General features: G+C 35.7%; 1 protein-coding gene across 1 annotated transcript; it reads right to left on the bottom strand.

The window, feature by feature from the left end:
* Positions 1–3,779: 3,779 nt before the first annotated feature.
* Positions 3,780–5,339, bottom strand: LOC122642352 (cytochrome P450 89A2-like). Its single transcript, XM_043835793.1, has one exon. It carries the CDS (start codon positions 5,337–5,339, stop codon positions 3,780–3,782), a length of 1,560 nt encoding a protein of 519 aa, XP_043691728.1.
* Between the last annotated feature and the right edge of the window lie 7,830 nt (positions 5,340–13,169).

The following is a 13,169-nucleotide window of genomic DNA, read 5'->3' as shown; positions in this document are numbered from 1 at the left end:
ATAGTCAAAAAATCATATTCGATCTGTATTCATATCCATTTAGGAGAACCTGTATTCAAAAAATCATTATCCGGAAATTATCCAAATCCGTCCGAATACTAATAGGATATTATCCGAATCCGTCCGAATATAAACGGATACGAATATGATAATGCCACTATCCGACCTAATTCGATCCGTTTACATCCCTAGTTTATTAGGCTGCTCTTTCCACAACGTAGCACTTGTCAAGGAGAAATGTTGGAACTAGATCTATTTACGTAGGACCGAGTTTCCCTCCACCCATGGTGAATGGGATTCCATTCATTAAGGGGCGGGAGTGGGTATTGGACAAGGTTCGTAGGTATTGGACAAGGTTCGTAATCCAGGTATTGGACTCAGGATTGTTCAAGGCCGATATCGATGCTGATCGGTCAAAATCATCCTAGAGTGGTCAAATGACCAGATCTAGGCTTTATGGGATCGGTTATTGTATCAGTAAAAAAATATTAAAAAATTAAAAAAAATCTAAAAAAATGATAGCATGCCTAATGATTAATTTTCTGTTGAACTTATTTGATCCCTATTTTTGTGTTGAGCGGATCTTTTCCACCTCTTCAACCTCACCCACTACTGCCATATATCTATAGAAACTCCATATTTAATTCCTAATAAAAAACGGTAAGATCCCTCTACGGTAAAATCTTTCCCTTTTCTCTCATGCATTTTAAGCTCTCAAATCTCTAAATCAGGGCGTGAAAGGCTAGGACGAAGAAGAATTGGTGGGTTTTAAAACCTAACCACCTTAAGCAGATCTATGTTTACATGGAATGAAATATTCCTTTATACGATTTTCCATTAAAAAACTGCAAGATTCCCCCTTTTTTTCTCACAGATTTGAGGTTCCCAAATTTGTGAATCGCGACTTGATAGGCTCGGGACTCGGGACGAAGATACTGATTCACAAAACCTGGTCAGGATCACTCTGATGCCAACTGTTAGACCTAATTGGGTTTTGCACATAATCCTAATTGTATCTCATACAAGATCTAGAATACGAATCATATAAATTCCGGAAAATAGATCCGTACCTTGCACCGAAGTACGTTGGAGATGGTTTCAATGCAGTTTTACATACTCTTCTTGTCCTTGAATCTAGATCTTCCACAGCACCTTAGACCTCCTTTGGTTCTCTCTTTTTTGTGGTAAAGTGGAGAAGAATAGAATGAGAGGTACGGGGATCCAAAACATAGTATATATAACATTGTCATGACCCTAAACCCTAAACCACAATGGGTCGGGTCGGCATATCCCTAAACTGGAGAGTTAACTGAACCGATTTGTGCAATTCTCACCAATTAATCAACATAAATAATTAATTAAGCCCATAATTCTTACAAATCTATCATGGATCTTATATAGCATTTTGTGGGCCCTTGAACCTTGAAACAAAAAAAAAAAAAAAATGATGCAGGCTGAATCAACTTAGTACGTTAGCAGCTCTTTGTCTATCTCCCCTCCTCACATGAAATGACCTCATAGCCGTAATATGTATGGATCCTAACTCACAAGGAGGATGAAAAAAGAGAGAGAAAAGGAAGATGCAAGGAAGAGAGATTGCTTGCCATAATCGTAGGAGAGAAGAAACCCTCTTATGCTCCTCTCTCTTCCTATGATTAATTATTTATAAAACCCATAACTCTATCTCTTTAGTAATCTAATGTCAATTGGTGGGATCCTATTGGGTGATCCCTCATAAGTTTTGTATGGCTTCTTGTGGGCCCTTGAACAAAAAAAAAAAGAAAAGAAAAACCAAGAAAATGCTGGCTGAATGAAATGACCTTGCAGCTCTCCTATGTATGATAATGTTTTGTTTCACTTCAATGTTGCACTCTTCTATGCCACTTACTCGGAGAACACTCTCCCAATGTTAATATATATAACGTCAAATGTGTGCTAATTTATTCTTCTTGTCCATTTGAATCCCAAAATAGCACAAGGTTGGTGGATTCACGTAGTAGTCACTTGTTAATATAAATTTGCTAGCACAAGGTTGATGGATTCACGTTGTCACTTATTAATTTAAATTTACTCAAGTATTTTGTATTTTTCCTCGCTCGTATATGTGCATAGAGTCTGGTGAAACTAGATATATTCTATCTTTGTCAAGTTCTTCTTTTGATTTCCTTTTCAGTGGTATGTTTTTTATATGTACCAATATTGAGATCAATAGAAATTCTTGGTTTTCTCTTTCAATTCTATCATTTGGTTTTGCAATTGTCTTTTTTTTCACGCATTGGAATTTGGTATTTAATTCAAAGTCCTTGGAGCAATCGAGGCAAAAGGAGAATCCACATCTCCCGATAGAAGTCAGATCGAAGTGCGATCTTCTTCAAACTTTGAGTCTTGCAGACTCTAGCACTCTCGCGCTCTCTATCACACGCTGTTTAATTACGATTGACCAATCAGACGAAAGACCGATTGTTTGAGCTACCGGAAAAGAACCAAACACAAATAAAAAAAGGTATAAGAACGAAACTAGCTAGCTAGCCTCGGTTCCTTTAAAGAAATTGACTTGGATATTTGCTTCCACCATAAAAAAAAGTTCTTCAACTTTGATTGGCAAGGCAAGGCAATCAAGGTTTCTGAAACACCTTCCAATTAGCTATGCTAGTCAGAAATATTAACAAAACAAGATTGATCAGGTTTAGGCTATGAACTCTACATAACTACCCCTGCCGAACCAATTCTTCTTCAGCTTAGTTTAGTTCAATTTTAAGTGACCGGTTTCTGTTTCGTTTTTCGGTTTTGGTTCCAACTTGGCACCCTAAAGTATAGTTTAGTACAACTACTATGTATAGGCTATGAAGTCTACATAACTACCCCTGCCACTTGGGCTGAAGAAGGAACAACTAGTGATTAGCATGACCTACCACTTGGTTGAAGAAGGAACAACTGAGTGATTAACAAGACTATTTTTGCATAGGATTATTTGAAATAAGTATTTTTCTGAATGACCCATTATTTGCAATTTGGTTTTCTTTCAGTCGTGGCAGGAGCTGGAGGATCCAGCCCAGCAAAGCAAGTGGGGGTTTTGATCATTTCACAGGTGGGATCCAAATGGTAGATCATGCTAATCACTATTATTTGTGTCTGTGCAACGGATGATGTGGCAATTCTAATGGTTGTTGAGAAAGGTCGATCTACATTTGAATTAGCTGCAAATTTGAGGACCTAATCTAATCAAATGTCCTTTTGCATGGCATGCATCCTTATTTTTTTTCATCTGTCCATGTATATATCCATTCAACCTCTTATAGTCCATATACTTTCAAAACTTAATTTTACCATTTATTAGCATTATCGATACGCTTGAGTTCAACACCAAAAAAATAAAAAAAAAACATTATCCAATATATTGGTGGAGGACCTTGAAGTCTACCTGTGCACAAAATTTGGGTTTCATCTAATCCGCTTTGTGGCAGTTATTTGGATAGTTCATAACGGTTGAAAATTTTATTTAAGTAATGATCCTTCTAATGTCTAACTTGTTAACTCTCCATGCATATTAAGTTCTCATCCTCTATATTAATTGGAGGAAGATTTTTTACTAGAGAAAGGCTAATCTTTATTCCAAGTACAAACCAGAACAGGGAAAACATCAAAACTATAAGTTTAATGCTGAATGTAAAACCAAAAACAAAAAACAAAAAACATAAATAAAAATACATATAACTGAAGTAATGATAAAACTCTAAAATCTAAATCCAGCTCTAAGTGATTGAACTGATGATATTCTTTTACCTTGGAGAAACGCGGGCCCTCAAGGAGTTCTTCATCACAGTGGTGGACTCGTCCTTCTCTGTCAAGTCAATATCATCACCTCCATTTATATCCGTCCATTTGTAACTCCAGATCAAACTCGCTACAAAATACTCAAGATGCAGTGTACCTAATCCAATCCCAGGGCAAATCCTCCTCCCTGCACTAAACGGCATCATCTTAATCTCCCTACTCCCAGTTATATCAACAACTTCCCCTTCACCTTCATTCCCAACCATAAACCTTTCGGGTTTAAAATCCAACGGATCCTTCCAAACATTCGGGTCCCGACCCATTTCAGCCACCATGAAATTCATCAAAGCATTCTTAGGGATTAGATGACCATCCAATACAATATCTTCCCTAATCAAATGTGGCAAAACAAAGTGACCAGGTGGGTGTAACCTCAACCCTTCCAACACTACCGCCTTCAAATATTTCATTTCTGACAAATCCTCTTCTCTAACTTCTTTCGATCCAGAACTGTTCACAACTCTTTTGATTTCATTATAAAGCTTTTCTTGAATCTTCTGATCCTTCGTCAGGTGAGCCATGACCCATTCCAGCACAGTAGCTACTGTGTCAGTGCCAGCGTCTAGAAACTCGGAGACAAGAGTCACTATTTCTTCATTGGCGAGCTTTCGTCCACCTTCAACTGTGATTTCAAGATCAAACAATGAATCAACATATGAAGCAACGTATCCATTTGGATTCTCTTGTTTAATCTTCTCCCTTCGATCTCGACGAGATTTTATAGGAGGAAGTAAAACAGATTCTTGCTTGCTACGTATCTCAAGTAGTTGAATCCAAGTTTTTCTAAAAACGAATTTCCCAACTTTAGGGAATAAGTTGAAGACATTGAATTTGACGAAATTGGCAATTACAGCTCTCTCTACATCTTCAATATCTCTGATCGTCTTCTCATCAAGTTTCTCACCAAAACACATGAAAAGAAGTAAACAGAACATGGCATATCGAATATGTTCCATTACAGGCACGAACTCGCCTGACCTAATTTGGTTGTTGAGCCCTTCGGTTATTATTTCCAATGCCCATTTACGAGCAGCATTGAAGGATTTATAGCGAGAAGAGGTGAGGATTTCTGATGTGAGATTCTTACGAAAGAGCCGCCAACGAGCGTCGGAGGAGGAGCCAAGGTCTTGGTTGTTGTTGTTGAGGACACGGCTAGGAGTGACAGGACCAGGGCGGTGAGCTAGGGCTGCACCATTTTGGATTAGGGCTTGATGAGCTAAAGAGTGATTTGAAATGAAAATGGAAGGGGTAGAGAAAATATGAAGAGTAATAATGCCACCATATTTGTGGCGAAGTTCATGGAAGAAGGTACCAATACCTGCTGAGAAGTATTTGCTGAGTAAAAGAGCGTGGCCGAATATAGGGACTTTAGGAGGGCCTGGTGGGAGAGTGGGAAGATTGGTTGGTTTGGTTTTCTTGGTTTTGTTGTGAGAGAATTGATCGATTAAGAATTTTAGGGTTGTAACGAGACAAAGAGAGAGGAGAAGAATGAGCCACAAAGCCATTTAGGGAAGTGTAGCTTCTGCTATAGTAGTGAAGGGATTTGTGGAGTTGGGTGGAAAGTAAATGGGAGTGATTAGGGTTTATATAGTGTTTTGGAGATGGACCCCTTTGTATTATATAATTTTTTTCTAAAGAAATTGTGGCACAATGCTATTCGTTATATGGTTTTTTAATTTTATTGATTTTTTTAAAAAGAATAAAATGGATAGAAATAATCTAATCTCTGTGAGGTGGCGTAGCTACCACGTATTTCAGAGATTTCTTCCATAATTTAATATGGAGATCATTAGACGTTGGATCAAGTCGATCTTCCATAAGTCATGGTGAATGGGAATTCATTCACGACCCTCCCGCGTGCGTGTGTACGTAGAGGAGATACAAAAATCCTATAGGGGTTTGTGAACCTTCAGGGTGTGGCATTATAATTTGCATGAGTATGTGCATGTTGGTCAGACATATTCTTTTGATTTGTCTTTATTTTTATTCTCTACTATCGATCTGCCTGGCACTGGGGCAGGGGTAAGGCGGTCATGCGCACCTCACTGTGTCTTGGCAGCACGATTCTGCCAGGCAACTCGACAGTAGAGGATCCTAATTGCTATTATAGAGGTAAAAAATTGAATAGTGGTTTCAATGTTTTTTTTTTATATATATATTTAAGCTGTGTTTAGTATGCAATCTTAGAATGCATTCTAGGTCGATTTTACATTCTCGGATGATAAAAATGGCTGTTTTTATTGTAGCTAGAATGCAAAGTCGACCTAGAATGCATTCCAAGAATGCATACCAAACGCAGCCTTGGTTTGATCACATGCATGTTTAGTGACTTGACTTTACTGATTTATACGGTTTTTTAAATCCATAAGAATACATACCAAACACAGCCTTGGTTTGATCACATGCATGTTTAGTAACTTGACTTTACTGATTTATACGGTTTTTTAAATCCATAAGAATAGAAACTTACTGTGCTACGACCAAGGAAATTGCAGTAGTCACCTTATGCTATTCTCTCCCTACTCAAAGTATTAATACGTACGAATCCTTAGTCTTCTATGTCGATGACACTACGCTTCTCATATGTGTCTAATTATTTTTTGATATGCAGGAAGGGAGAGTGACGTTTCGATGAAGGGAAAGTGATGCTTGACTGAAGGAAAATGGTGTGCCTGGGAGCAGTCTGCGCTGTTCTTTGTGCCACAGCGCAGGCTGTGCCCAAGCACATGGAGGTGGGCACAATGACCACCCTGGCCCCTGCACAGGCTGCCCATGTGCCTAGGAGCAGCCTGCGCTGCGGCACAGAGAACATTCTCCCTTTCTTTATATAGGATTCAGAATAGTCTTTTGCTCTACATTGTAATGAAACTGCAGTGCAATGTCATTGTGGCCCATAATAATTTAAGGGAGGGGATTGCTGCCACGTTGTGTGGTCTTGGCACCAACGTTGGGTCTAATGAGAGTGTGTACAAAGGCATTATCAGGGTAGGATTTTTCATTTCAATTAGAGACAAGGAATTAAGACATTTCACCATTCTTGTGTCTGGGTGCATGCAGCCACCACACAACCTGGCAGCCTTCTTTTTTATATAATTTAATATTAATATTTTGAATATAGTTTTAGTGAAAAATGAATAGCAGCTTCAAGGGTTCATTTTTGTTATTTGTTCACATACACAATATTTTGACATTATTGTTTTATATGAGGGGTAATGATGGAACCCAATGTGGGTATGTTAATCTCCATTGATTTTCAATTTTAGTTTATAACATCCTTATTTTATAAGAAATGACTGATTGGACACATTTCATCCCTGCTCATAGATGAAATTACCAAACAACATTTTTTGACTATTTTGTGAACCTAAAAATATCATTTACTGACCAACGACCAAGGAAATTACAGCAGGCCACTTTCTAAGTCTCCCTCCTCCCAAGTATTAAAACCTTTGAATCCTTAGTACTTTTTTTTTTTTTTTATATCACTTCTTCAATATGTAGCCCATTTTTATAGCAAGAGTATACAACAAACAGGAAATTTGTTGATGCGATCCGTAGAGTAGCTAGTTTTACTTTTAACAGGGAAAGCATTCCTTTCTGTTTTGATAGGTTTCCTTCTTGACAAGTCAATATATATAGACTGATTCTTGGTAAAGGTACGGGTGTCAAAATCAAACCAAAATCGAATTGAACTGTTTAAACCTATATCGTGAAATCGTTTAATAAATGGTTCAGTTATGATTTCAAAATTAAGTCCATTTAATTAAATAGTTTGAATCGAACCGAACCATTTAATCAAATAAACCGTTTAACACTCTTAAACGTACATAAATATATCAAAAATCAAACAGAAGCCATTTAATAAATTGTTCGATTATAGTTTTAAAATTAAGACCGTTTAACACCCTTAGGTATAGGGGATCTCAGCCATTCACATGTATATACTGTTAGGGTTTAGGGTTTAAGCACAAGGTTGCTTAAAGCATTACACCCTGGGTATCTAGTTTGGAATACCCAGACTGCTGCCTCCAGCTAGTATTTATAGGAAAACTAGGGTTTAGGTCAGATAGGCTAATTACTAAATTGCCCCTCACAGCCTGAGTATTAATACAAGTAGGATTATATTAGAACATATGAAGAAATATTACATAAATACCCTTACATATACATCTCTAACAATAGTAAGACTAAAGGGTAAAATTACAAGACAAATGGAGACAAACCCAATGTGCCACTTGATCTCATTAATCTTTATGAGTATGTTTTTTGTCACATGCCTTCCCTCTGTGGTTATTCGATAGTAGCTTGAGTAAATCATAAATATTTGTCTATCTATTTTCTAGTAAAAAGCTTAAACCTTTTTTAAGTATTACAATTTGTACGTTGATAATTAATATAAATATTTAATTCAAAAGCTCGAATTATTGGTGGAGGGACTCAGATGGGTATATGAGGGGACAAAAGGTCTTAGGAGTCATCGATAACATGTAAATATCCAACAAAAAAAACTCGAACTATTAGGTGAAGAGACTCACATATAGGCATGTGAAAGGACAAAATGTAACCAATATGAGACTATTCTCCAAGCAAAACTCGAACTATTAGGTAAAGAGACTCAAATATATGTAAATGGACAGAATATAACCAATGTAGGACTATTCTTCAAACAGGACAAATGAATAATTTTAATTTATCTTTATTTGATATTTTTATATGGCAAAATATTGAATAGCAGCTAGCTTCAATGGTTCATTTTATTTTATTTGGTTTGATCACATCTTTAGTATCTTATCACCAAATAGTATTTTTTGACTCTTTTGAAATCCATAAAAATATAAGATTTAATGTCCATACCAAAATCAAGTTGCAGTAATCCCGTGCCCCAAGGACAATTTCAGCCGTTCAATGTGAGATTGACCAAACATTTTCTTCTGATTTATTTTTATTTTTATATTATCTTTTAGAGAAAATTTGAATTGCGGCTTCAAGGGTTCATTTTATTTTATTTCGTTTGACCATATAAGCATTTTTTTTGAATTGCGACTTCAAGGGTTCATCCTCCATTTGATAAGAAATGATTAATTGGACACTTTTTTTTTTTTTTTTTTTTGAGGTTGAATTTGGACACATTCATGTGTGTGTTAGGATAGGAGGTCACCAAATAACATTTTTGACTTTATGGAAGCCTAAGAATATTAAATTTGCTGCCTAAGGATCAAGGAACTAATAATAGTTTTCTGATGAATTTATAAACTTATCTTTCTTTTTATGTACACTTTGGTAACAATCTTGTGCACATCATTCACCATCTAGCGTACACTGCTATATGGCTAGGAAGTTATCTTTTTTGTCGCATAGTCCGTATGTAAACATTACTAATATATATATATTAATTTTCTTCTTTCTCATAAAAAAAGAAAAGAAAAAAAAAACTAACAATAGTCACTTTCTACTCTCCCTCTTCCAGGTATTAACACTTTTGAATCTAAGTCCATAATCTTCTATCTTAGTGACATCATGCCTCACGTAAGTTGGTAATTGTTTTTTGATACAAAGGAACATTGATGTTTGATAAAAGGGAAATGGGAGTGACCCACCCGGCATCTCTTTCGTTCAATAATGCCAGAGCTGATACACTACTGGTTGAAAAAGACACTACACTTGGAGTGAACGAGCGTTGCAATAACGAGCCGTAAGAAAGAAGGGCATTCCTTCCATTGTCATTGACGTGGTGAGATAGATAGACGTCCAATCCATTCTTTATATAAGATTTGAAGTTGGTTTTTTGTTTTTGATATCCATTGTAATGACATTGTGGTACATTGTCATTTTGGCCCATAATAATTTAATGAGAAGAAGATTCCTACATTGCCCTTGTATAGATTCTTTTATATCATTTGAAATACAATAAACAATAGAATCCACACCGACGTTTGAAAGAAACTTTCTCCTTAGATGTTTAGAATTAAAATTTGCAGGAATATTTACACGTTGGTCAAACGTATTCTTCTGATTTATCTTTATTTTTATATTATTATGTGGGTGAAAATTGAATAGCGGTTTCAATGGTTCATTTCTTATTATTTGGTTTGATCTAGATATTTAATGTCTTGACTTTACTGATTTATATGGCAAATCCAAGGGAAAGTGATGTTTGGCTGAAGGGAGAGTAATGCTTGGCTGAAGGAAAATGGGAGTGAGTTCTTTATATAGGATTTGGAGTTTTCCTAGCCAAATTGTGGCACAATGCCTATCCCAATAGTTCAAAGATTGGATCAAATCTGTTTCAATAGTTTTCCCTTCTCCGCAACGGATTCGTGAAGTTGGATGGCGTAAGCCAGATCCTAGATGGATTAAATTAAATATCGATGGATGTTCTCTTGGAAATCTAGCAAGAGCAAGATTGGTGGAGTTTTTCGTGATGATAGAGGAAAAGTGAATTTTTTTTTTTTAACATATATCTACAGTGTTGGTATGAACTATGTTGCTGAAATGAAGAGTCTAGTCCAAGGCATTGGTTTTGCTAAACAAATGGGAATACGGTACCTGTGGATAGAGAGTGATTCATCAATTGTGGTATATTGGTATATCCTATTTACGTGCAAGAAATCAATTCCATGGTTTGTTAGTATGTCAATCCTGGATATATGTCAAAGATTTCTTGGATTCCATTCCTTGGAAAATAACGCATTGTTGCAGAGAAGCCAATCCGGTAGTAGACTTTCTAGTGAAGGATGCAGCTAAAAAAGGTTCCTCCTCTACTCCAATTGTTTTCCCTTCTTATATTCACTTTGAACTTGAGCGGGATGTTCAAAGCAAACCACTGTATCAGTTCTCTAGTTAAATCTTTTTATCTTTATTAGTCTGAGTTGTTCCCTACTGATGGCATTGCTGAAGTTGGGGCTTCTTAAGCTAAATTGTTTCTTGTATTCGTCAGGGTATGCCTAGACGTTAACTTTGTAACTCTTTTTTATTATAATTTATACGTGCTGACTTTTAGCCAAAAAAAAATGTCATTGTGTCCCATAAAAATTTAAGAGAGGGGGATCGTTGCCAAACTGTGTGGCTCCTATATCAATGCTAGGACCAATGAGAACGTGTACGAGGGCATCCATCAAGGGTGGGATTTTTCATTTCTTGGGGGACGGGGTGGACATTTTTCCGTTCTTGTGTCTGTATGCAGGGACCATGTAACCTGGTAAAGTTCTTTTTCCCATAATTTAATATAAATATTTTTGAATCTTAATGTTAGTGGAAAATTGAGTAGCGGCTTCAAGGGTTCTTTTTTCTTCTTTTTTTTGATAGAATTTTTTTGGTTTATTGACATACACAAAATTTTGATATAATTGTTTTATTTGGTACATTTTCCTTTGATACAAAATGATTGACTGGACATATTTCTTTTATTGTGATAAGTTTTCTTGTTGACAAGTCAATCTATATAGATTGATTCTTGGTTTCTCATTAACAGGTAAATACACCTCTGACAAGATTAAGATTATTAGACAAATCTCATAGAAAAATGGAGAGAAATCAATGTGCCACTTATTAATCTTAGGGATTTTTAAAAATGCCCCCCTCAAAACGCCCATTACTCCAAACGCCCCCTACAATTTTTCTAATTGTAAATTTCTCCTTAGTTTCAAAACATTGTAGCACTAAGGGGAATTTATAATTAGAAAAGTTGTAGGGGGCATTTGAAATAATGGGCGTTTCCAAGGGGCATTTGTAAAAATCCCTTAATCTTAATGAGGACATTTTCTTGTCATATGCCTTCCCTCCGTGGATGATGGATCGTAGCTTTTGGCTCAATCATAATTTCTCTATTATGTTTTAGTCAAAAACTTAAATATTTTTAGTATAACAATTTGTCTATTGGTGTTGTAAATATCTAACTCAAAAACTAGAATTATTGGTGTAGGAACTCACATGGATACATGAGGGGACAAAAGGTCTCCGTGGTAATCAATGTTCGACTATTCTCTCAATACTCCTTTTCACGTGTAGATAGGACAAAACCGTGTAAATGAGCACAGATGAACGAGATAGATCTAAAGACACTTGTAGCATGACTGGAAAGAATCTGCTCTAATACCATGTAAATATCTATCATAAAAGCTCTAACTATTAAGTAAAGAGACTCATATATGTGAAGGAACAATATGTAACCAATGTGGGACTATTGTTCAAATAGGCCAAACGTATTCTTTTAATTTATCTTTATTTTGATATGATATTGTAACGAAAATTTGTAGCAGCTAAGCTTCAATGTTTCATATTATTTTATTTGGTTTGATCACATATTTAGTATCTTGACTTTCCTGATTTATATAGTACGTCCTCCCATTTGATTAGAAACGGTTATTGAATATGTTTTAACAATGGTATGAAAGTGCGTTCACCAAATATTATTTTTCATTCTTTTGAAATCTATAAAAAATATTCTTACCAAAAAAATTATAAAATTATAAGATTTAATGCCCTAAGACCAAGGAAGTTGCATTAGCTACCTTCTAATCTATCTATTCCAATTATTAACACTTTTAAATTCAACAGAGCAAAATAGTTTTGCTGACTCTCTAACAAGGAAGGCTCTATCAGTAGCGTATATAACAATTTGACTTAATCTCGATCCATGGATTGTGGGATTGTATTCTTTCAAATCTATGTGTAATACATGTTTAATCTATGACACAATTCTTCTCGTAAGTCAATAAATTTTTTTTAGGTGCTGTTCTTTGTGCCGCAGCGCAGGTTATGACCAGACACATGGAGATGGGCTTAATGACCACCTTGCCCCCTTGCACAAGCCGCTCATGTATCTGGGAGCAGCCTATGCTATGGCACAGAGAACATTCTCCCATTTTTCTTTTTTAAATAAGAAGAGAAAGTGACGTTGGGGTGAAGGAAAATGAGAGTAAGTTCTTAATAAAGGATTTGAAGTTGTCTTATCATATCCATTATTGTAACAAAATTGTGACACATGTCATTGTGACAGAAGCACTTGAATTTTTAGTTTACAAATTTGCATGGTACGTTGCTCAAACGTTTTCTTATGATTTATTTTTATTTTTATATTATTATTTAGTGAAAATTTGAATAACGGCTTCAAAGGTTCACTTTATTTTATCTGGTTTGACCACATACTAAGAATTTTGACTTGTTCTTCAGTTTACATTCTCCATTTTGATAAGAAATAAATGATAGAACACATTTTCTCTATGCTGACAGATCGAGGAGGTCACTAAACAATAATTTTTTACTTAATTTATAAAGATTTTTAAATTGTCTTTTGACATCCATGATAACTAAATTTGTGGTCCATAATAATTTAA

Source organism: Telopea speciosissima, chromosome 10, assembly GCF_018873765.1.
Source record: "Telopea speciosissima isolate NSW1024214 ecotype Mountain lineage chromosome 10, Tspe_v1, whole genome shotgun sequence".
NCBI lineage: Eukaryota > Viridiplantae > Streptophyta > Magnoliopsida > Proteales > Proteaceae > Telopea > Telopea speciosissima.
The sequence above is the reverse complement of the archived record's forward strand: the minus strand, read 5'-3'. Positions and strand labels throughout refer to the sequence as shown.